The sequence below is a fragment of the Sparus aurata genome, chromosome 7 (genome assembly GCF_900880675.1).
Source record: "Sparus aurata chromosome 7, fSpaAur1.1, whole genome shotgun sequence".
In the NCBI taxonomy this organism is placed as follows: Eukaryota; Metazoa; Chordata; class Actinopteri; order Spariformes; family Sparidae; genus Sparus; species Sparus aurata.
In genome coordinates, this window is record NC_044193.1 from 546,478 (window position 1) to 569,312 (window position 22,835).

The 22,835-nt window shown below is 48.1% G+C and overlaps 1 protein-coding gene and 1 long non-coding RNA gene across 2 annotated transcripts in view; one reads left to right on the forward strand and one right to left on the reverse strand.

Moving 5' to 3' along the window:
- Positions 1-634, reverse strand: part of LOC115585804 (uncharacterized) — a 3,505-nt gene extending 2,871 nt beyond the window's left edge. Inside the window, exons 1-2 of the long non-coding RNA XR_003984767.1 lie at positions 413-634; positions 101-279 (exon numbers count right to left, since the gene is read on the reverse strand). This is a non-coding gene — a long non-coding RNA (uncharacterized LOC115585804). The remainder of the gene's footprint in view (positions 1-100; positions 280-412) is intronic.
- Positions 635-5,872: 5,238 nt separating this feature from the next.
- The window catches only part of LOC115584863 (membrane-associated guanylate kinase, WW and PDZ domain-containing protein 1-like), a 44,046-nt gene continuing 27,083 nt past the window's right edge, over positions 5,873-22,835 (forward strand). Inside the window, 9 exon segments of the mRNA XM_030422721.1 lie at positions 5,873-6,296; positions 17,498-17,549; positions 17,631-17,868; positions 18,623-18,739; positions 19,383-19,502; positions 21,016-21,189; positions 21,404-21,596; positions 21,789-21,856; positions 22,315-22,482. Coding sequence (XP_030278581.1) covers positions 17,508-17,549; positions 17,631-17,868; positions 18,623-18,739; positions 19,383-19,502; positions 21,016-21,189; positions 21,404-21,596; positions 21,789-21,856; positions 22,315-22,482 — 1,120 coding nt within the window. The 5' untranslated portion in view covers positions 5,873-6,296; positions 17,498-17,507.

The following is a 22,835-nucleotide window of genomic DNA, read 5'->3' on the forward strand; positions in this document are numbered from 1 at the left end:
TGTTAAGCAGCTCATGCAGCGGCTCCAGTTTATTGGCAAGGTTAGGCACACATCTTGCATAGAATGTCAGCAAACCAAGGAATGACCTTAACTGACTCACATTTTTCGGGACGGAGCCTCCACAATAGCCTTCATCTTTGATGGCGCCTTGTGGGGACCTGCAGTGTTGATCACGTGTCCCAGGTACTCAACAGATGGTTGGAAAACTCACACTTGGTTTTTCTGACTCTTAGACCATATTCAGAATCAGAATCAGAATCAGAAAAACTTTATTGTCCCCTGCAAAAAGAAGTGGAAATTCATCTTTGACGTGTTCACAGATCTGCATAGAAAAAATAAACACAAGTTAAAAACACAGTTAACATAAAAACAGCAACACAATAAAATACAATAAATACAGTGCAATACGTACAATACAGAATGAGGACATTCCTCCAGTCTTCGTAGTGTCGCATCCAGATTCTTCAAGTGCGACTGCTCGTCTGGTCCTGTGATTAGCAGGTCATCCAGGAAGCACTGGACTCCTGAAAGACCACACAGGATCTGGTCCATGGCTCTTTGGAAAAGTGCCGGAGCAGACGTGATCCCAAAAGGGAGCCTCCGGTACCTGTTTAGACCTTTGTGTGTGACTATGGTCAACAGTTTCTGTGACTCTGGATCCACATGCATCTGGAGATATGCTTGAGATAAATCTTTCTTACTAAACCTCTGTCCTCCAGCCAAACCTGAAAAAAAGGTCATCAGTGAGGGGTAATCGATACAGTCAAACAGGGTTCACAGTGACTTTAAAATCACCACAGATTCTTGGAGCCATGTCTTTTTTCATGACTGGGACAATGGGTGTAGCCCATTCACTTGTGCTTACAGGTTCCAAGACTCCACTCTTCACTAGTCCGTCTAGTTCTGCCTTGACTTTTAGTTTGATGGCGTACGGGACAGGTCCAGCATAAAGGCACTTTGGTGTGGTTCCTGGTTTGACGATCAGCTTCACCATAATGTCTTTCATGCTGCCAAGTTCTCCATCGAAAACTTTGGGGTGCTTATGTAAGATCTCCTGTAGAGGGCTTGTGTCTCCATCCATAACCACAAACACTTCTTGCCAGTTCAGTCTGACCTTTTTTAACCACTGGTGACCTAGCAGAGCCGGACGATTCCCTTGAATGATGTACAATGGAAGAGCCATTTTCTGTTAATTGTGTTCCACTGTCACATCCACAACTCCTAACACTGGAACAGGCTCACCAGTGTACGTCCTTAACTCCAGCTTGGTCTCTCGAAGAGCAAGGTGCTTCAGCTTCGCCTTGTAAACAGCTTCTGATACCATGAATACACGTGTACCAGTATCCACCTGCATCCGCACTGGTTCGTTCTCCAGTAGAGGTGTGACCCAGTATCCACCATCATCATCATTGTCCTTGACAGATAAAACATGCAATGTATCTTCATCATCAGACTCACAGTTGCTCTTTCCCTCACCATGCTGTTTGTGTGTCTGAGTCTTTTTGTTTTTAAAGTCACGTTCAGTGTGGCCTTTCTTACCACAGTTTCTGCAGTCTAAGTCCTTACACCAACACTCTGGTGCCCAGTTTTCCCACAATGGTAGCAAGGTTGGCAGGCTGCTGCCTCGTTCTTGGACTCAATGGACAACTTGTGCTCTTGAGTTGATGCACTTAGCTGCTGTGCTTCTCTGGCAGCCATCTCCATTGATGTACTGATCTCTATGGCTTTTTCCAGTCTCAGGTTAGCCTCAGTCAGTAGCCGTTTCTGAATAGCCTCACTGCGTAGACCACACACCAGCCGGTCACGTATGGTGTCACTGAGTGAAAGTCCAAATTCACAATGTTCAGATAACTGTTTAAGTACAGCTAGGAGCTGTGAAACAGATTCACCTTCTTCTTGGTTCCTTTGATGGAATCTGAACCCATCCATCCATCCATCTTCTTCCACGTTATCCGGGGCCGGATTGCGGGGGCAGCTGCCTGAGCAGGGACACCCAGACTTCCCTCTCCCCGGACACTGCCTCCAGCTCTTCCGGGAGGATACCAAGGCGTTCCCAGTGACATAGCGTGTCCTGGGTCTTCCTCGGGGTCTCCTCCCGGCGAAACATGCCAGGAACACCTCCCGAGGGAGGCGTCCCGGGGACATCCGAAACAGATGCCCGAGCCACCTCAGCTGGCTCCTCTCGATGTGGAGGAGCAGCGGCTCTACTCCGAGCTCCTCCCGGGTGACAGAGCTCCTCACTCTATCCTTAAGGGAGCGCCCTGCCACCCTGCGGAGGAAACTCATTTCGGCCGCTTGTATCTGGGATCTTATTCTTTCGGTCATGACCCAAAGTTCATGGCCATAGGTGAGGGTAGGAACGTAGATTGACCGGTAAATCGAGAGCTTCGCCTTTCGGCTCAGCTCTCTCTTCACCACAACAGACCGATACAACGACCACATTACTGCGGCCACTGCACCGATCCGCCTGTCAATCTCACGCGCCATCCTTCCCTCACTCGTGAACAAGACCCCAAGATACTTAAACTCCTCCACTTGAGGCAGGAACTCTCCCCGAACCCGGAGGGAGCAAGCCACCTTTTTCCGGTCGAGAACCATGGCCTCAGACTTGGAGGTGCTGATTCTCATCCCAGCTGCTTCACACTCGGCTGCAAACCGCCCCAGGACATGTTGGAGGTCCTGGCTCGAAGGAGCCAACAAGACAACATCATTTGCGAAAAGCAGAGATGAGATCCAGTGGCTCCCGAACCAGATCCCCTCCGGCCCGTGGCTGCGCCTAGAAATTCTGTTCATAGAAATAATGAACAGAACCGGTGACAAAGGGCAGCCCTGCCGGAATCCAACATGCACTGGGAACAGGTCTGAGTTACTGCCGGCAATGCGAACCAGGCTCCTGCTCCGGTCGTACAGGGACCGTACAGCCCTTAATAGAGGGCCTCTGACCCCGTACTCCCGGAGCACCTCCCACAGAATGCCACGAGGGACACGGTCGAATGCCTTCTCCAAGTCCACAAAACACATGTGGACTGGTTGGGCAAACTCCCATGAACCCTCGAGCACCCTGCGAAGGGTATAGAGCTGGTCCAGTGTTCCACGGCCCGGACGAAACCGCATTGTTCCTCCTGAGTCCGAGGTTCGACTATCGGCCGAATTCTCCTCTCCAGTACCTCCCAGGAAGGCTGAGGAGTGTGATCCCCCAATAGTTGGAACACATCCTCCGGTCCCCCTTTTTGAATAGGGGGACCACCACCCCGGTCTGCCAGTTCAGAGGCACTGTCCTCGACTGCCACGCGATGCTGCAGAGGCGTGTCAACCAAGACAGCCCCACAACATCCAGAGATTTGAGGTACTCAGGGCGGATCTCATCCACCCCCGGTGCCTTGGCACTGAGGAGCTCCCGAACTACCTCAGTGACTTCCGCTTGAGTGATGAATGAGTCAACCTCTGAGCCCCCAGCCTCTGCTTCCTCCATGGAAGGCGTGTCAGTGGGTTTGAGGAGATCCTCGAAGTATTCCTTCCACCGCCCAACAATGTCCCCAGTCGAGGTCAACAGCTCCCCACCTCCACTGTAAACAGTGTTGGCGGAGGACTGCTTCCCCCTCCTGAGGCGCCGGATGGTTTGCCAGAATTTCTTCGAGGCCGACTGGTAGTCCTCCTCCATGGCCTCCCCAAACTTTTCCGCTCAGGTAAGGAATCACCCCTCCAGGTAACACTGTCGCTGCCCACGTGGGCGTTGAAGTCCCCCAGTAGAACGATGGAGTCCCCGGTTGGAGCACTCTCCAGTACCCCTCCCAGGGACTCCAAGAAGGCCGGGTACTCTGCACTGCTGTTCGGCCCATAAGCCGAGACAACAGTGAGAGACCTATCCCCGACCCGAAGGCGCAGGGAAGCGACCCTCTCGTTCACTGGGATAAAGTCAAACACATGGTGGCTGAGCTGGGGAGCTATAAGCAAGCCCACACCAGCTCGCCGCCTCTCACCGCGGGCAACTCCAGAATAGGAGAGAGTCCAGCCTCTCTCAAGGAGTTGGGTTCCAGAGCCCAGACTGTGTGTGGAGGTGAGCCTGACTATCTCTAACTGGTACCGCTCAGCCTCCCGCACTAGCTCAGGCTCTTTCCCCACTAGCGAGGTGACATTCCATGTCCCCATGGCTAGAGTCACTCCAGGCGAAGTACACTTCCTCGTTGTTAATTTCTTCATTAGGGGCTTTAGAACCGATCTTGACTTGTCTGACCCGTCACCTAGGACCTGTTTGCCTTGGGAGACCCTAACAGGGGCATTAAGCCCCAGACAACATAGCTCCTAGGATCATTCAGGTGCTCAAACCCCTCCACCACGATAAGGTGCCGGTTCAAGGATGGGTCTGAACCTCTCTGCGATAATCAGTGGCTTATGTGCATCGTGATCTTTTAATATCGTCACTGTTTTTCTGTAGGACTTGTCTCCTGGCTTTTCACGTTGCACTAGGCTTTGCAGTAGGTTAAAAACGATGGCACCAGAACATCGTCCTTAATCTTGTTTGCCAGGACAAAATATTCAGACCTCTCGGTGTATGAACTCCATTGTTCTGTGTTTTCCTCAAATGGTCCTATATTTCCAACCAGAGCAGCCATTTTCAAACAACAGTCCTTATCTTCCTCTGAGTTCAGCAATTAGCCTTATCCTCATGCAAATTTCTCCTGTTAGTCAGTTATCCTCGCTGTTTCATTTGACTTACTGCACTTATGTCCTCTTTTTTTTTCTTTTTTTTGTAGTACCAGCACAGCGTCCTGTAGCCTGTAAGCAAACTTTAGCAGTCAATACACAACAATAAATAATTACAGAGAATTGTTGGATTTGTTTTCATTTTAACATTTGAAATCCTCGTTAACATCAGTTCAACTTTCAGTCCTGACTTCAGAGGGATGTTCTTGCGTCGGTGTCTACAGCTGAACTCTGATCTCCTCTCTCCGACTCTGAGTCACGTTTCCACCAATGTCTTCCTGCAACATGTCGGCGTGAGACGTGTCCTGAACCGGACTGAAGGATCTTCTCACTGACCTGCAGCTGTCTGGACTCTGTGCTGCAATCTTTCACAGGATGTCACTGCAGCTCAGCGGATCTACTGAACCGACTCTAAACTGTTGCTGAGTTTGAGTCATTGAGCACTTTCTGATCCTGGCCAACATTACTGTCTGATAGTGACGGTGGTGCAGAAATGATCTCTAACATATCAACACATCCTGAGTGTTGCACACACTGTGTTCATCTGCAGCACGTAGGCCACGGCTCTGACACAGTCATCTACCACCTTCTTATGTCCTAATTATCACCTGGTATCAACACCTATCCACAGCAACCTGCTCTGAGTGAGCACCTGTGATGTGATGTCACTTCCTGTCCTGTATGAAACAAATCCGTCCATCACTGAGACAAACAGACTCCATGATTCTACTCAAAGACAGAAAGAAGTTCATGTAGAACATTTGCTGAATGAACAAGAAGGTCCAAATAATGCAGAATGAGTCAGAGACAGAGTTTCACAGAGTTTATAAAGTGTCTCCAACTCTACAACTCACTAAACTGACACATTTGTTAAGGGAGTCTGGTGCTGCTGTGTTTCTGGTTTATGATGTCTGATCGCTGAGCTATACATTCAGTCTGTACGTTACTGTGACAGTGATCTGGTCATATCAATCATCATAACACACACACACACACACACACACACACACACACACACACACACGCTGATGTCAGCCTATTACCCTGAATACCCCCATCATCCCTGACTCCTCCCTCTGAAGGTGGAGCTCTCTCTCAACTTCCTTCCTTTTTCCTTCCTGGTGCCCCGCCCCCCCTCCACACACACACACACACACACACACACACATTTCCTTCATCATCACCCTCTTTCCTTATTGCCTCTCTGAGAGAGAGAGAGACATTAACTCGTCCCTGTGTAGTAAAGCTCCATTAAGCTGCTGCAGCTACCTGCGGGCATCACACACACACACACACACACGCACACGTCGCGCTCGTGCACGTGAGTGTGCATGTGTGTGATCTTCCACCTTTCAGCGCTTTGCATTTTTTACCTGCAGTGGACATCACGCACTGTCACGCGTGCACGCACCCCCGTCCGCGCACGCTCGCGCAGGCACGCAGCAGCACCGAGGGAGCGATCAATACACTAAAAGCCCGGAGAGGATTCAAAGCGGAGCGGAGGAGCGGCAGGGAGGAGAACCGGAGGAGAGCAGGAGGAGAACCGGAGGAGAACCGGAGGAGAACCGGAGGAACAGGCAGGAATAATGAAGGTAACGAACCCGCGCGGAGCCGCTCTGTGATCACCGTGTGCGGCACGCGGCACCGGGCGCGTTCTGACCGACAGACCCGGTTTGTCTGCAGGTACAAACGGCGCTGTCAGCACATTCACACCGACACATGCTGCTGCTGCCCGGGTACAGCCGCCGCGGAGGCTCGGTCCATCCTCCATCAGAACCACCGTGTGTGTGTGTGTGTGTGTGTGTGTGTGTGTACTTGAAGGTCTCATCTGTCACCGTGTAAAACCACAACTGTAAACTACCAGCTGCTCTGGGATCAGTGTGAGTGAACGGAGGTGACACCGTGTGTGTGTGTGTGTGTGTGTGTGTGTGTGTGTGTGTGTGTGTGTTTACATGGGGGAGCTGCGCTATAGAAGCTGCTCTTTGTCTGCTGTGACCGTCTGTAATGAATGGCAGCAGGAGGAGGTTCACACAGGAGGAGCTGAAGGAGGAGAGGAGGTGTGCTCGGGGGTGCATGTTGTGTTTATCTCATTGAGGGACGTGTTGTACTCCTGAGGAGCAGCTCGTTAACGAAGGTCTAAACCACTGAGAGGAGTGAAGGGGAGATGCTGTGTGTTACTATAGAGGAGGAGGTGCTGTGTGTTACTATAGAGGAGGAGGTGCTGTGTGTTACTATAGAGGAGGAGGTGCGGTGTGTTACTATAGAGGAGGAGGTGCGGTGTTACTATAGAGGAGGAGGTGCTGTGTGTTACTATAGAGGAGGAGGTGCTGTGTGTTACTATAGAGGAGGAGGTGCTGTGTTACTATAGAGGAGGAGGTGCTCTTTGTCTGCTGTGACCATCTGTAATGAATGGCAGCAGGAGGAGGTTCACACAGGAGGAGCTGAAGGAGGAGAGGAGGTGTGCTCGGGGGTGCATGTTGTGTTTATCTCATTGAGGGACGTGTTGTACTCCTGAGGAGCAGCTTGTTAACGAAGGTCTAAACCACTGAGAGGAGTGAAGGGGAGGTGCTGTGTGTTACTATAGAGGAGGAGGTGCTGTGTGTTACTATAGAGGAGGAGGTGCTGTGTTACTATAGAGGAGGAGGTGCGGTGTGTTACTATAGAGGAGGAGGTGCTGTGTTACTATAGAGGAGGAGGTGCGGTGTGTTACTATAGAGGAGGAGGTGCGGTGTGTTACTATAGAGGAGGAGGTGCTGTGTGTTACTATAGAGGAGGAGGTGCTGTGTTACTATAGAGGAGGAGGTGCTGTGTGTTACTATAGAGGAGGAGGTGCGGTGTGTTACTATAGAGGAGGAGGTGCTGTGTGTTACTATAGAGGAGGAGGTGCTGTGTGTTAGTATAGAGGAGGAGGTGCGGTGTGTTACTATAGAGGAGGAGGTGCTGTGTGTTACTATAGAGGAGGAGGTGCTGTGTTACTATAGAGGAGGAGGTGCTGTGTGTTACTATAGAGGAGGAGGTGCTGTGTGTTACTATAGAGGAGGAGGTGCGGTGTTACTATAGAGGAGGAGGTGCTGTGTGTTACTATAGAGGAGGAGGTGCTGTGTGTTACTATAGAGGAGGAGGTGCGGTGTGTTACTATAGAGGAGGAGGTGCTGTGTGTTACTATAGAGGAGGAGGTGCTGTGTGTTACTATAGAGGAGGAGGTGCTGTGTGTTAGTATAGAGGAGGAGGTGCGGTGTGTTACTATAGAGGAGGAGGTGCGGTGTGTTACTATAGAGGAGGAGGTGCTGTGTGTTACTATAGAGGAGGAGGTGCTGTGTGTTATTATAGAGGAGGAGGTGCTGTGTGTTACTATAGAGGAGGAGGTGCTGTGTGTTATTATAGAGGAGGAGGTGCTGTGTGTTATTATAGAGGAGGAGGTGCTGTGTGTTACTATAGAGGAGGAGGTGCTGTGTGTTACTATAGAGGAGGAGGTGCTGTGTGTTACTATAGAGGAGGAGGTGCTGTGTGTTACTATAGAGGAGGAGGTGCTGTGTTACTATAGAGGAGGAGGTGCTGTGTGTTACTATAGAGGAGGAGGTGCTGTGTTACTATAGAGGAGGAGGTGCTGTGTGTTGTTATAGAAGAGGAGGTGCTGTGTGTTACTATAGAGGAGGAGGTGCTGTGTGTTACTATAGAAGAGGAGGTGCTGTGTGTTATTATTTTGTGACACATGTACATATAAATATTAGAACTGTATTTCATGATCTGTCAACAAACAAACAAACAAACAAACAAAGCCACAGCTGTGTTCGGTTCTGTCAGTCAGCTGTTCTGTTCTGAAGCTGTTCACCTGTCAGAGCTGACAGGTGAACAGTAGAGAGTATACCTCCACCTCCACAGCCTCTATGAGGAGGAGATGTCCAGCGTCTCAGTCGTTCTCACACGGTTCCCAGTTAAAGTTTCCCCTCAGCTTAACACAGCCTGTTCTGGTGATCCAGCTCAGAACCGGCCCAGAACCACCTGATGAACGTTACACGACTGTCATTTTTTCTGACTTGAAGTCAAAAAGATGTCGATCGTTAAAAACCAACAAACCAACACTGAGCCGCTGCTGCAGACGACTGATGTCATTCTGTGACGGAGGAGCTCCACCACAGACTACCTGACATGTAGGAGAGACAGATCTGACAGGTGGAGGCGTCATGATGTTTACAGCAGAAGAGGAAGAAGAAGAAGAAGAGGAGGAAGAAGAAGAAGAGGAAGAAGAAGAAGAAGAGGAAGAAGGCAGCAGCTGTTAGTTTCACCTGATCCAATCACTGAACCAGAAACACAGCAGCACCAGACTCCCTTAACAAATGTGTCAGTTTAGTGAGTTGTTGAGTTGGAGACACTTTAGAAACTCTGTGAAACTCTGTCTCTGACTCGTTCTGCATTATTTGGACCTTCTTGTTAATTCAGCAAATGTTCTACATGAACTTCTTTCTGTCTGTGAGTAGAAACATGGAGTCTGTTTGTCTCAGTGATGGACGGTTTGTGTCATACAGAGCAGGAAGTGACATCACAGGTGGTTTATGATGCTGTAAACAGGTTAACTATTGTAGTTTGTCTGTCAGTGTGTGAGGTGTGAATGTGTTCAGGTTAATATTTATCCAGCGCTGCAGCAGGTGACTGAACACACTGAAACACAGCAGCTCAGAGGAATGTCCTGAAAGTCAACAAGAGAACAAATGGACTGATGTGAGAGCTGCTCACACACACACACACACACACACACACACACACACACACACTGAGGCTAAAACGTTCACAGATATTTTATTAGTAATAATGTGAAATGAAAACATTTGGAGTTCACCTGTGAACTTTAAGGGTTAGTCAACATGTGTGCAGTTTGCAGCTGCCGTGTGATCAGAGCTTTCCCTCACATGTTAGCCTAGCTTAGCATAAAGACCAGTAGGGCTGAGCAGCTCTCTGCCTGAAGACTACAAACTGTGTGCGATGAAGTAAATGAAGAGGGGAGCAGGGTGAAGATGGGAGAGGAAACCACAGAAGAAGAGAGGAAGTTTCTCCAGAGTCAGCACATCCTGCGCTGATGAGGAGGATCAGTGTCGGCTTCATCTCCTCGTTGTGATGGATAGATTTCACACTGACTGTAGATGTGATCAGGAGGTCTGTGTGATCGCAGCTCTGTTCAGAAACAGTGAATCTGTTCTGTCAGCAGCTTCAGTCTCTGCAGTCTGACTCAGCTGATGTGGATCGTTCAGAATGAACGGGTCGACCACACGCTGCTGCTGCTGCTGCTGCTAACGCTCACGCTAACGCTAACGCCGCTGCCACCACCAGCGCTGTGGCTTTAGTCTCAATCAGAAAGCAGCTGCTGTGGTGTATTCTGGGAAGATAGCTGTGCTTGACAGCCTCACCAGAGGAGTTTGAAATGTCTGGATTGTGAATATAAATATAAATTTTCAGCATGCTGTTACCTCAAAGTTCTGTTTCCCGCATAACAAATTTTAAAGTAACATTATGTAGAAGGTGGTGGTGGTCAGGTAGGGAGGGGCTCGCTGAGGACATTGATTGGTGATTATAGTCGCCAATATCTTTGGTGCAGGATGTGAATAGTGACTGTAGTTATTATAGATAATAAAGTGATGTCACCTTTGTGCAGATTAAAAACACGACTTGTTAAAGTCTTCATCTTAATGACCCGAGTCAGGAGGACCGACCGACTGACCTTTGACCTGTGGAAGAACAGAACAGGGTCTGATGACATCATGGAAAACTCTGTGGTGATGATGTCATCAGAGGCCACTCGCTGTGTGTTTATATGTATGTGTGTGTGTGTGTGTGTGTGTATATGTGTGTGTGTGTGCAGACTGATTGAGAGCGACAGCCACTGTCAGAGACACTCAGTGTTAGCAGACAGGACAAACACACAGAGCTCCCCCTCCCCCTCCTCCTCCTCCTCCTCCTCCTCCTCCCCTCCTCCTCCTCCTCCTCCTCCTCGTCTTCCTCCTGGTCCTCACTCACATGTTGTTCTCCTGTCAGGGCGCAGTGACCTCTGACCTCACAGACAAAGTTTTACCATTTCAATTAATTGATTTAATCAGTGATCTCTGATAGCTACAGATGTTTAACTGTTATGCTAAGCTAAGCTAACCAGCTGCTGGCTATGAGAGTGACGTATCACAAACAGCATGCTGTCAGACTGCATCCACATTACAGAAGGTCAACAGGAGGATGAACACCAGAGTGAACATGAGTTTATAAAATGTTTGTTCGTAGTTATTTTCTTTTATTGCTCTTAAATTTAAAGTCAGCTGACGAAATATAATGAATGTGAAAGTGTGATGAGCCGTTTGTTTTATTAGTAGAAAAGCAATGAGTGAATATTTATTATAGATAATCTTCCAGCGTGTTTGTGTTTAATAAGCTGCTCAATGAAATAAACTAAACTCAGAGTGTGAACAGCTGACTCAGAGAGGAAGACGATACGATGATAGATATAAAGGAAGATACGAGGATGTACCTCAGATCTGAGCTAACACACTCCTGACTTCAGTAAAAGTTCTACTACCTGCACTGCATGTGTACTTCAGTAGAATGTAGTTAAAGTACTGTCAGTGAAGTAGTGGAGTAAATTATAATGTTTGAGAAGTAGAAAAAGACATGAAAAGACTGAAATAAAATAAAAGTATGTCAAACTTGTGTTTCAGTTCAGTACTGCAGTAGGAAGTAGTGGATCACATTGTGAGCTGTCTCAGGTTGTGAAGTTCCTCGTGGTGTCCTCAGGTGAACCTCTGAGCTCAGACTGAAGCTGGAGGACTGTGATGATTAAACGCTCCGTCGGCTCTCTGCTCGTTAGCTTCAGTCAGCTCTGCGCTGTTACACAGAAGATCTTTGATGTAAAAGACTACAACTCCCAGAGGAGCGTGTGAGACGCGCTGGCTGTGTGTGAAGCTGACAGGTCGGCCTCAGAGACTCATCGCTGCACGATGAAACATAACGAGGTTAAGGAGGATTTAAACTTCTGTCTGCAGAGATAAAATGATTCACTTTGACTGTGACATCATCAAACTGGGACGTTCCAACTCATCCAGTAACATGTAGTTAGCTTGTTGCACGGGGACACTGCTGCAGATGTAAGCTAGCGGGACATGCTAACGTTAGCAGCTGATGTTAGACAGAGAGACATTAAATCATTCAATCGGCCAGAAACAACAAACTGACAACAAAGAGCTTGCAGCGATGCAGTCCAACTGTGACGCCACCTCGCCTTTCCTGTGTCCCGACTGAACAGCTGCACTTGAACACACCACAGAGACTACAACCGACGTCCAGCTAGCTGCGTGAGAGGACGTCCTCTCCACACCAGCAGGGGGCGGTACTGCTGTTCATCTGGACTGTTCTGATGCTGCAGACAGACAACGCGTCACAGCGACGGGCCCAAGACTCGCTCAGCTGAACAGCCAATCAGAGCTCAGCCAACACCAGCTGACTGGAGCCGCCGACGCCCACAGACGACCTCCAGTCTGCTCTGACAGCGTCCTGCCGGCGTGCTGCTCGTCTGACAGATGTTTAATATCACTTTTAAAAGTCGAATAATTTTTTTTTATTTATTTTTTTAGCAAACTCATCATTTTCCAGCAGGTTCTAAAGTTAACAAAGTTGTTCTTAAGCAGTGTTCCTACTGAAGACGTGACAGACGAGACGCTCTGAGCTCCTGATCACAGGACAAAGTTTGAGAACATTCAGTATGTGAGTGTAAATGATATAATGTCACTCAACCTCACTGCTGCTCTAAAACACATGTAAGTTGTCATAAACAAACATCTACTGAGTGTTTATCCTCAGTCACCTCCTCTGACATGGAGACCACCTGGAAACTCTCACATCAGTCCAGTTATAAACGGGCTCTCTGGTCTGATGGTGTGACGAGCAGCGCCGAAGCTGTTGGGTCCGTTTCAGTGATGGAGCCTTTGTATCGTCTAAGTCTGAAGATCTGCAGCCTCGTTAGAGACGCTGCAAATATCAGTCAGCATCCAGCTGACCACACACACACACACACACACACATACACACACATACACACACACACACACACACACAGGATGAAAAATAGGTTACCAACAGTCAGAGAGAAAATCAGTGTGAATGAGGCCACAGTGGAGTGATCATCCTCTCGTACAGCGAGGATCTCTCTCTGTGACGACCCACATCTGACCTGCTGAATATAAATCAGCTGCAACGTCCAAAAATCAGCTCATTAATAATTTGTTTTAATTTGTCTCTGAGCTTTTATTAAACTGAAGTCTTCACTGTAGCTGCTGAGCTAACAGTGTTAGCACTAGCTGGACCGCACGGCGAGGCTGTAAATCTGATCTGAGATCAGTTAGTGATGTGTTCTCTGCTGCAGACTGATCACAGCAGACGAGCTGACGGAGACATCTGATGGTATATTTGGTCTTTTCGTGGCTTTACTGAGAGCAGAGGCTGAGAGGAGACGTGACGAGGGAGAGAGGGAGGACGGTCTGCAGCACCGGCCACGGGTCGGACTCCAACACTGGGCCGCTGCAGTTAGGATGAGGCTCGGTACCAGCTGAGCTGCTGGACACCTGTTCAAATCAAGTCAGAACGCTGCAGCTCTGTTTGACTGTGAAGCTCCAGAACTGTTCTGTGGACCGGATCGGACTTATTTTGGTGAACTGTTCCTTTAATAATGAACAACTCCTTGTTTTAACTCTACATGATGAGCCTGCTCCACCGATGTTCCTTTGAGCAGGTGTTTGCAGTATGAAGCTCTCAGCTGATTCACTGAACTTCTTCTTCTGCTGTGACTATAACAGCTCACTACTGAGTGACAGCTGTGAGAGCCAATCAGAGTCAGCCGCAGTGGTTTCTGCCTGTTCGTCCAAATTTACTCACTGAGGGTCACAAACTTTTCACATAGATGTAGAGTGTATAGAAACCACACACACACACACACACACACACACACATTCCTTCACACAGAGTACACAAAGAGTCCACTCCCTGAACACACTGAGTTACATCATCACAATCTGTACTCTGACCAGTCTTATCAGAGAGAGAGGGCGAGGGACATTAAGACATAACGAGAGAGAGAGAGATCAACAGAAACACTGATAGTCTGGATATGACAGCTGAACACACACCGACCCATCTGTAGAGGTACCACACACACACACATGGTTCAGCCTCTTTTATTTATTGAAGTCTTTTATTTTGGCGTGTGAGTGACTGAAGTGAACGAGGTGACAGACAGGAAGTGACAGAGAGAGAGAGGCGGGTGAACGAGCTTGTGTTAATGAGGTGTTAATAGCAGCGTGTCGACCGCACGCCGAGACGAGTATCACTGCACTTCCTGTCTCCGACTGACACACAGCGACACACGCCCTCCCACGAGGACGCTTCTTTACCTCCTTGTTACCTCACAGGGCGATAAACAGGTGTCCTTGTGAGGTAACGTGGAGGTAAAGAAGCGTCCTTATGAGGTAACGTGGAGGTAAAGAAGCGTCCTTGTGAGGTAACGTGGAGGTAAAGAAGCGTCCTTGTGAGGTAACGTGGAGGTAAAGAAGCGTCCTTATGAGGTAACGTGGAGGTAAAGAAGCGTCCTTGTGAGGTAACGTGGAGGTAAAGAAGCGTCCTAGTGAGGTAACGTGGAGGTAAAGAAGCGTCCTGGTGAGGTAACGTGGAGGTAAAGAAGCGTCCTGGTGAGGTAACGTGGAGGTAAAGAAGCGTCCTAGTGAGGTAACATGGAGGTAAAGAAGCGTCCTAGTGAGGTAACGTGGTGGTAAAGAAGCGTCCTAGTGAGGTAACATGGAGGTAAAGAAGCGTCCTAGTGAGGTAACATGGAGGTAAAGAAGCGTCCTAGTGAGGTAACGTGGTGGTAAAGAAGCGTCCTAGTGAGGTAACGTGGTGGTAAAGAAGCGTCCTAGTGAGGTAACATGGAGGTAAAGAAGCGTCCTAGTGAGGTAACGTAGATGTAAAGAAGCGTTCTTGTGAGGTAACGTGGAGGTAAAGAAGCGTCCTAGTGAGGAAACGTGGAGGTAAAGAAGCGTCCTTGTGAGGTAACGTGGAGGTAAAGAAGCGTCCTAGTGAGGTAACGTGGTGGTAAAGAAGCGTCCTAGTGAGGTAACGTGGAGGTAAAGAAGCGTCCTAGTGAGGTAACGTGGAGGTAAAGAAGCGTCCTAGTGAGGTAACGTGGAGGTAAAGAAGCGTCCTAGTGAGGTAACGTGGAGGTAAAGAAGCGTTCTTGTGAGGTAACGTGGAGGTAAAGAAGCGTCCTAGTGAGGTAACATGGTGGTAAAGAAGCGTCCTAGTGAGGTAACATGGAGGTACCTCCTTGCTACCTCACTAGGACACTTCTCTGTCTCTAAGGAGGCTACTAGAGAGCATCTTCTCCCTCACAAAGAAGTGTCATTCTCGTCATTTCCTGACAAGGAAGCTTCTGTTGATCAGACCTTATCTCCTCATTTCCTAAGTCAGAAGCTTCTTCCTCCTGAAGACCATCCCTTCCTGTCTTCCACACTTCCTGTTTGAAGGGCTCCTTGATTCTCACCTACACTTCCTCCTTGCTGCATCTCCAGGATACTTTCAGTTCCTTATTTCATCACCAGAAAGCTTCCTTGCTTCCTTATTTCCTTGCCACATTAACTCAGAGGCGTCTTTACTTCCACACTTTCTGAAGAGGAAGCTTCGTCATGCTGCCACATCCTGGAAAACTTCCCTCCTCCTGTTTTATGTCATCAGTTAAATTTCTATTTAAAGTCTCAGATTGTTGGAAAACGCTGCTCGGGGACGTTGTTGTTTGTTTCTTCTCTGACTCCCACATTCACATATGCTCATCCATATTTAATGCACGACGTCTAGCAGTGTGTGTGTGTGTGTGTGTGTGTGTGCGTGTGTGTGCACGTTTATGTGTGTGTGTGTGTGTGTGTGTTTAATGTGTGTGTGTGTGTGGCTCCCTGCTGTCTGCCACCATCTGCTCTTCTGTGAGACTGAAGCTGCCGTTGCAGCACAGGAAGCTGTTCTCTGTGTCTCTCTGCTGATTAAACATTTCATCTCAGTTTGACGGTTGCTAGGAGACAAATTTATACATCAGACAGAAATAAAACATGTCTGTTTCTGGTCAACTCACAGTCAGGAGGAAGTCCAAGAACAGGAAGTCAAAAGGTGATGAGTGAGGAAACAAAGGGGTGAGGAGACTCTGTGAGGCGTCGAAGTGTCAGAGATGCTTCCTGGCTCGTCAGTGAGGAGGAGAACAAACTTCTTGTTTCAGCTGTGTGGAAAACATGAAACCTTCAGGACCACTGATGAGAAGATTCATTCTGAGGAATCCAGAAGGAAACGATTCACACCTGCTCACTTTCTTCAAAGGGAGAAAGGAAGTGAGCAGGTGATGAAGCTTCAAGGAGTTTTCTCAAAAACACTGTTTCCCCAAAACACACGAATAATATAAAACATCATTTAATCAAATATTTGAGGTGTGAGCAGGTGTTTCTAGGTGTGAGCAGGTGTTCCTGGGTGTGAGCAGGTGTTCCTGGGTGTGAGCAGGTGTTTCTAGGTGTGGGCAGGTGTTTCTAGGTGTGAGCAGGTGTTTCTAGGTGTTGGCAGGTGTTTCTAGGTGTGGGCAGGTGTTTCTGAGTGTGAGCAGGTGTTTCTGAGTGTGAGCAGGTGTTTCTAGGTGTGGGCAGGTGTTTCTAGGTGTGGGCAGGTGTTTCTGAGTGTGAGCAGGTGTTTCTAGGTGTGGGCAGGTGTTTCTAGGTGTGGGCAGGTGTTTCTGAGTGTTTGCAGGTGTTTCTGAGTGTGAGCAGGTGTTTCTAGGTGTGGGCAGGTGTTTCTGAGTGTGAGCAGGTGTTTCTAGGTGTGGGCAGGTGTTTCAAGGTGTGGGCAGGTGTTTCTGAGTGTGAGCAGGTGTTTGAGTGTGAGCAGGTGTTTCTGAGTGTGAGCAGGTGTTTCCGGGTGTGAGCAGGTGTTTCCGGGCGTGGGCAGGTGTTTCTGAGTGTGAGCAGGTGTTTGAGTGTGAGCAGGTGTTTCTGAGTGTGAGCAGGTGTTTCCGGGTGTGAGCAGGTGTTTCCGGGCGTGGGCAGGTGTTTCTGAGTGTGAGCAGGTGTTTCTGAGTGTGAGCAGGTGTTTCTAGGTGTGGGCAGGTGTTTCTAGGTGTGGGCAGGTGTTTCTAGGTGTGGGCAGGTGTTTCTGAGTGTGAGCAGGTGTTTCTGGGTGTGGGCAGGTGTTTCTGGGTGTGACCAGGTGTTTCTGGGTGTGGGCAGGTGTTTCCGGGTGTGGGCAGGTGTTTGAGTGTGAGCAGGTGTTTCTGGGTGTGAGCAGGTGTTTCTGGGTGTGGGCAGGTGTTTCAAGGTGTGGGCAGGTGTTTCTGGGTGTGGGCAGGTGTTTCAAGGTGTGGGCAGGTGTTTCTGGGTGTGGGCAGGTGTTTCAAGGTGTGGGCAGGTGTTTCTGGGTGTGGGCAGGTGTTTCAAGGTGTGGGCAGGTGTTTCTGGGTGTGAGCAGGTGTTTCCGGGTGTGAGCAGGTGTTTCTGGGTGTGACCAGGTGTTTCTGGGTGTGACCAGGTGTTTCTGGGTGTGAGCAGGGAATACAGAGGTCTCAATGTGTAACACTGATGTCTGCAGATGTTTGAAATTGCCAACTTGTAGGTAGGTGCTTACAGGTGTGAACTGGTAGTTTCGATGAGAGGTTATTGGTCTGTAAATATTGAAGCTGTGCAGGTGAGCAGCTGGTAGACGAGAGTCTCAGTGAGCTTGTCAGTAACTGTTTGTTTCTTCCTGTCTGCAGCTCGGCCGCCATGTCTAAAGCGACGGTGAAGAAGCTGCACTGGCGCTCGAAGGTAACGTTTCAGTGGAACATAAACTCTCTCTGCTCCGACCGTCATGTGACTTGTTGTCCTCCATGTTTGTCGTGTCTGCAGGTCCAGGAGAGCTTCGTCCCGCTGGGCGGCGCCTCCGGAGAGCTCGGTCTGGCCATCGGGGGCGGGGCCGACTATGGCGAGTTCCCGTTTGTCACGGTAGCCCATGGGGGCGGGGCCACAGTGGGTGATATCATCTTAGAGATTGGGGGCACGCCCGTGTTAGGGATGACCCTCGGTGATGTCAGAGGAGTCCTCAACTCCTGTCCTCATCCAATCAGAATCAAGACGGTCTCACCAGGTCAGCAGACAGCGGCGCTCTCATGTCAACGATTATTTTGTTTTATTGATTTGATGTTTTATTGATTTTCTTTTCATGAAGACACGGACTCAGCTCAAACTATTCAGACATTAACTGACTGATAGAAAATTAACTGATCACAAACTATTCTGAGTATTGATTAGAGTCTGTGAAATCAGGACATATAATATTTATGGATTAATCAGCAAATTGATTGTTAGAGCAAATAATCAGCAGGTGAACTGATTCTGAAAATAATTATTAGTTGCACACCTGGAATTGTATTTTGATGTCGGGACCGTAAAGAACTCTTTAATTTACTTCTTATGACAGGAAGTCTTTACTGAGCATGCTCACTGAGCTCTGTGCTCTACAGCTGTCTTCATATGAACAGATATCATTCTTGAATGCAGGATAAAGACTCAATACATCCAGGCTTTCATTAGAGCCAGCAGAGGACAGACAAGGACACTTCCTGTTCTGTATGAAACAAACCCGTCCATCACTGAGACAAACAGACTCCATGTTTCTACTCAAAGACAGAAAGAAGTTCATGTAGAACATTTGCTGAATGAACAAGAAGGTCCAAATAATGCAGAATGAGTCAGAGACAGAGTTTCACAGAGTTTATAAAGTGTCTCCAACTCAACAACTCACTAAACTGACACATTTGTTAAGGGAGTCTGGTGCTGGTGTGTTTCTGGTTCCGTGGTTGGATCAGACTGACTGACATCATGTCCTGTGTGTCTGTCAGGGTCGTCCCTCTGTAAGGACCTCAGGTTGTACCTCAGTAAGTGTTTCACTCCGGGCTCCATGGACAGTCAGCTGCAGCAGCTCATCAGAGAGAACCTGTACCTGCGAGCTGTCCCCTGTAAGACTCACCTGTACACACACACTCTCACACACACACACACACACACACACACACACACACACACACACACAACTGAAGGTTAAAGTTCAATCTGACCTGCGGGGTGGAGCTTCTGTCTCCCCCTTCAGGCAGAGAGAGGAAACACACAAACACTGTTAATGTGCTTCACAACACTCAGTGATGTAAAACAACGAGTTACACAAGAGTCCAGATTTAAAAGTTCTGGTAACTGAAGCACAGAGTTCTGTGGTGGTGACAGGGTTAATCAGCACCGTGAGAACGGACCGTCAGATCTCTGCCAAGTGAATTTACATAAAGTGTTGGAGTGTTGACGAACTCTGTTAATGATTACAGGAAGTGGACTGAACATGTGTTAGTTATATTTAAACAGTGTGTGTGTGTGTGTGTGTGTGTGTGTGTAGTATTGTAGGTCACTGTGAGTGGAAAAGTTGAGAGAAGGGTGAGTTTAGTTGTCAGCAGGGGAAATATACTGGAGACACACACACATGCACACACATGCACACGCACAGCAGGGTGGAATATGTTAGGACTTTGATGTATTTACATTCTGTGCGTCAGAGTCTCTGATAGGACGACAACCCCGTCCCTCTGTGATGACATCACGGTGTCCTCCCTGCAGGTACGACCCGGCAGCCTCGGGATGGAGAGATTTCAGGTGTGGACTACAACTTTGTGTCCATTGAGGAGTTCTTCTCTCTGGAGGAGTCTGGAGCTCTGCTGGAGAGCGGCAAGTTCAAAGGTCTGAAAGACAAATGGCCACAACGACACAGACTGTCCCTTTATTAGTAATATTAATATTATACACTGTCCACACCATCCTGCATGTTTTACACTGTCCACACCATCCTACATGTTTAACACTGTCCACGCCATCCTACATGTTTAACGCTGTCCACACCATCCTACATGTTTTAAGCTGTCCACGCCATCCTACATGTTTTAAGCTGTCCACGCCATCCTACATGTTTAACGCTGTCCACACCATCCTACATGTTTTAAGCTGTCCATGCCATCCTACATGTTTAACGCTGTCCACGCCATCCTACGTGTTTTAAGCTGTCCACGCCATCCTACATGTTTTAAGCTGTCCACGCCATCCTACATGTTTACACTGTCCACACCATCCTACATGTTTTAAGCTGTCCACACCATCCTACATGTTTTACACTGTCCACACCATCCTACATGTTTTACACTGTCCACACCATCCTACATGTTTAACGCAGTCCCCGCCATCCTACATGTTTAACATGGTCCACACCATCCTACATGTTATACACTGTCCACACCATCCTACATGTTTTACACTGTCCACGCCATCCTACATGTTTACACTGTCCACACCATCTTACATGTTTTAAGCTGTCCACACCATCCTACATGTTTTACACTGTCCACACCATCCTACATGTTTTACACTGTCCACACCATCCTACATGTTTAACGCTGTCCACACCATCCTACATGTTTTAAGCTGTCCACACCATCCTACATGTTTTACACTGTCCACACCATCCTACATGTTTAACGCTGTCCACACCATCCTACATGTTTAACGCTGTCCACACCATCCTACATGTTTTACGCTGTCCACACCATCCTACATGTTTTACGCTGTCCACACCATCCTACATGTTTAACGCTGTCCACGCCATCCTACATGTTTAACGCTGTCCACACCATCCTACATGTTTAACGCTGTCCACACCATCCTACATGTTTTACGCTGTCCACACCATCCTACATGTTTAACGCTGTCCACACCATCCTACATGTTTAACGCTGTCCACACCATCCTACATGTTTTACACTGTCCACACCATCCTACATGTTTTACGCTGTCCACACCATCCGGATGTGTTTCAGTGTTCTCGGCTCCAGGCTGAAGTTTTGAACGTTGTTTGGGAGGAAAAGAGGATTTTCAGTCTGTAATCCTGGGAACAGATAACCTGCCTCACTCTGGCCTACATCTCTCTCTCTCTTTAACCCACTCTGTGTGTCTCTCTCGCCCTGCAGTATTAATCTGATGGGATTATTGAGACTAGAATAGAAACTGAATCCACACATAAATAGTAAAAGTAAAAGTGATGATGCTCAAATCCTTAAAATGACTAAAAACTGAGCTGCAGACGTTTTTTTATCTTCAGTTCAGTTTCAACATATGATGAGAAGACAACAAAGATGAACTACAACTTGTTACCTGAAAAATAAAAATGAGACTGTTTTTTTCTTTTCTCTCCGTCCAATCAAAGGGAACTACTACGGGACGCCCCGCCCAGTCCACATCGGCCCAGAAAGTCCACCAATCACGTACCAGGAACACCGAAACCTGCTGAGGAACTTCAGGACGAGGAGCAAATCTCTGAGCAACCTGGAGAAAGCTGTGGAGGAAGGAGACAACAGTGAGGAGGACAGTGGACTGTCAGGTACACACGCACACACACACCCACTCACACACACACGCACACACGCACACTCACATGCGCACACACAGGCACACACACGCACACACACACGCACACACACACGCACACACACGCACACACACAAAGATATAAAGTAAAGTTTAAATGCTCATGTGTGACATCAATGAGAGAATTAATTAAAAAGTGTTAATCAAACTAACAAACTCTCTGTCAGCGGGTTCAGCTGGAGCCCCGCCCACCACCCTGCCTCTCAGCCAATCATGGGAGTCTGCAGCGGGGAGTCGGGAAGGAACAGAGAATGGAGTAGGAGGAGGAAGAGGAGTCGGTAGAGGAGGAGGAGGAGGAGGACCACTGCCTGAAAACTGGGAGCTGGCCTTCAGTGAGTCAGGAGAGCCGTACTACATCGAGTAAGTTCTAATACTGAAGAGTGAAACATCAATAATCAGATTGTTATTGATCATATACTGGTACATATTATTAAAAGGCCTCGTTATCTGCCACAGCACGTCTGATGACTGCTACTACATAACCCAGAATTCATTTTAACCAGGGGTGTATTAAGATTGATGATAATGATGATGATGGCATCTCTCTTTCAGTCATAACTCAAAGACGACCAGCTGGCTGGATCCTCGAGCTCAGAAAGAGACGACTCCATGTACAGAACGTAAGTCTGACTGACTGATTGATTGATTGGTTGATTGGTTGGTTGTTGACTGTTATTAGCTTGTTGAGATGAAGACTTTGTTTCTTTTACTTGGTGGACACTGAGTTGTGATTTCCAACATTTCATCAACATGTTATTTTTTCTTTCTGGAGGTTTCTCATGTTGTAACATCCTGTGATGGGACTTTTATTTTGACAGGCAGCAGGGGGCAGCACAGACTGACTGTGACATCCTGTTAGCTCTGCTGCAGCTGTTAGTGACATCACTTATTGTGTTTACAGTGTTGAAGCACTTGTGCGTGACTATTAATGTTTTTACATCATAAATATAACTAATCATTTATAATAGTGTGTCCTCACCTGCCCTCACCTGTCCTCACCTGCCCTCACCTGTCCTCACCTGTCCTCACCTGTCCTCACCTGCCCTGTCATTGACCTCCTGTCTGTCCCCTGTCTCAGTCCCAGAGTTCACGGAGCAGCCCAGTCAGCTGAAGGGTTACTCCATCCACACTCGGCTGTCTAAAGGTCCTCGAGGTTTTGGCTTCAACATCGTCGGAGGAAGTCGTCCCCGTGAGTTTCTCCAGGTGTACAGCGTCACGCCTGGAGGACCGCCAGCACTAAACACAGGTACTGAACCGGTTCTGATGCTACTACTGTTGATACCAAGAACCCATCGGTCCAACAGAGTTTGTTTGTACAGGTTATCATCACTCAGAGGAGAAAACGTTTGTCAAATGTGGAGAAACAAGTTGAAACCTGATCTCCGTTCAGGTTCCTCCCAACAGAATCTCAGAGGTGAACTTTGACCCCATCATGTCATCCTTCATGTATCATTACATCATTCTGACTGTTCAGGATATTTTCTTACCCACATGAGAGTGATGTTATCACAGCGCTCAGACACTCGTCTCCACACGCTGCTGTCGTTATCAGCAGTGAGAAAAAGGAAAACGGCGGATTAATTAACGAGTGTTCATAAA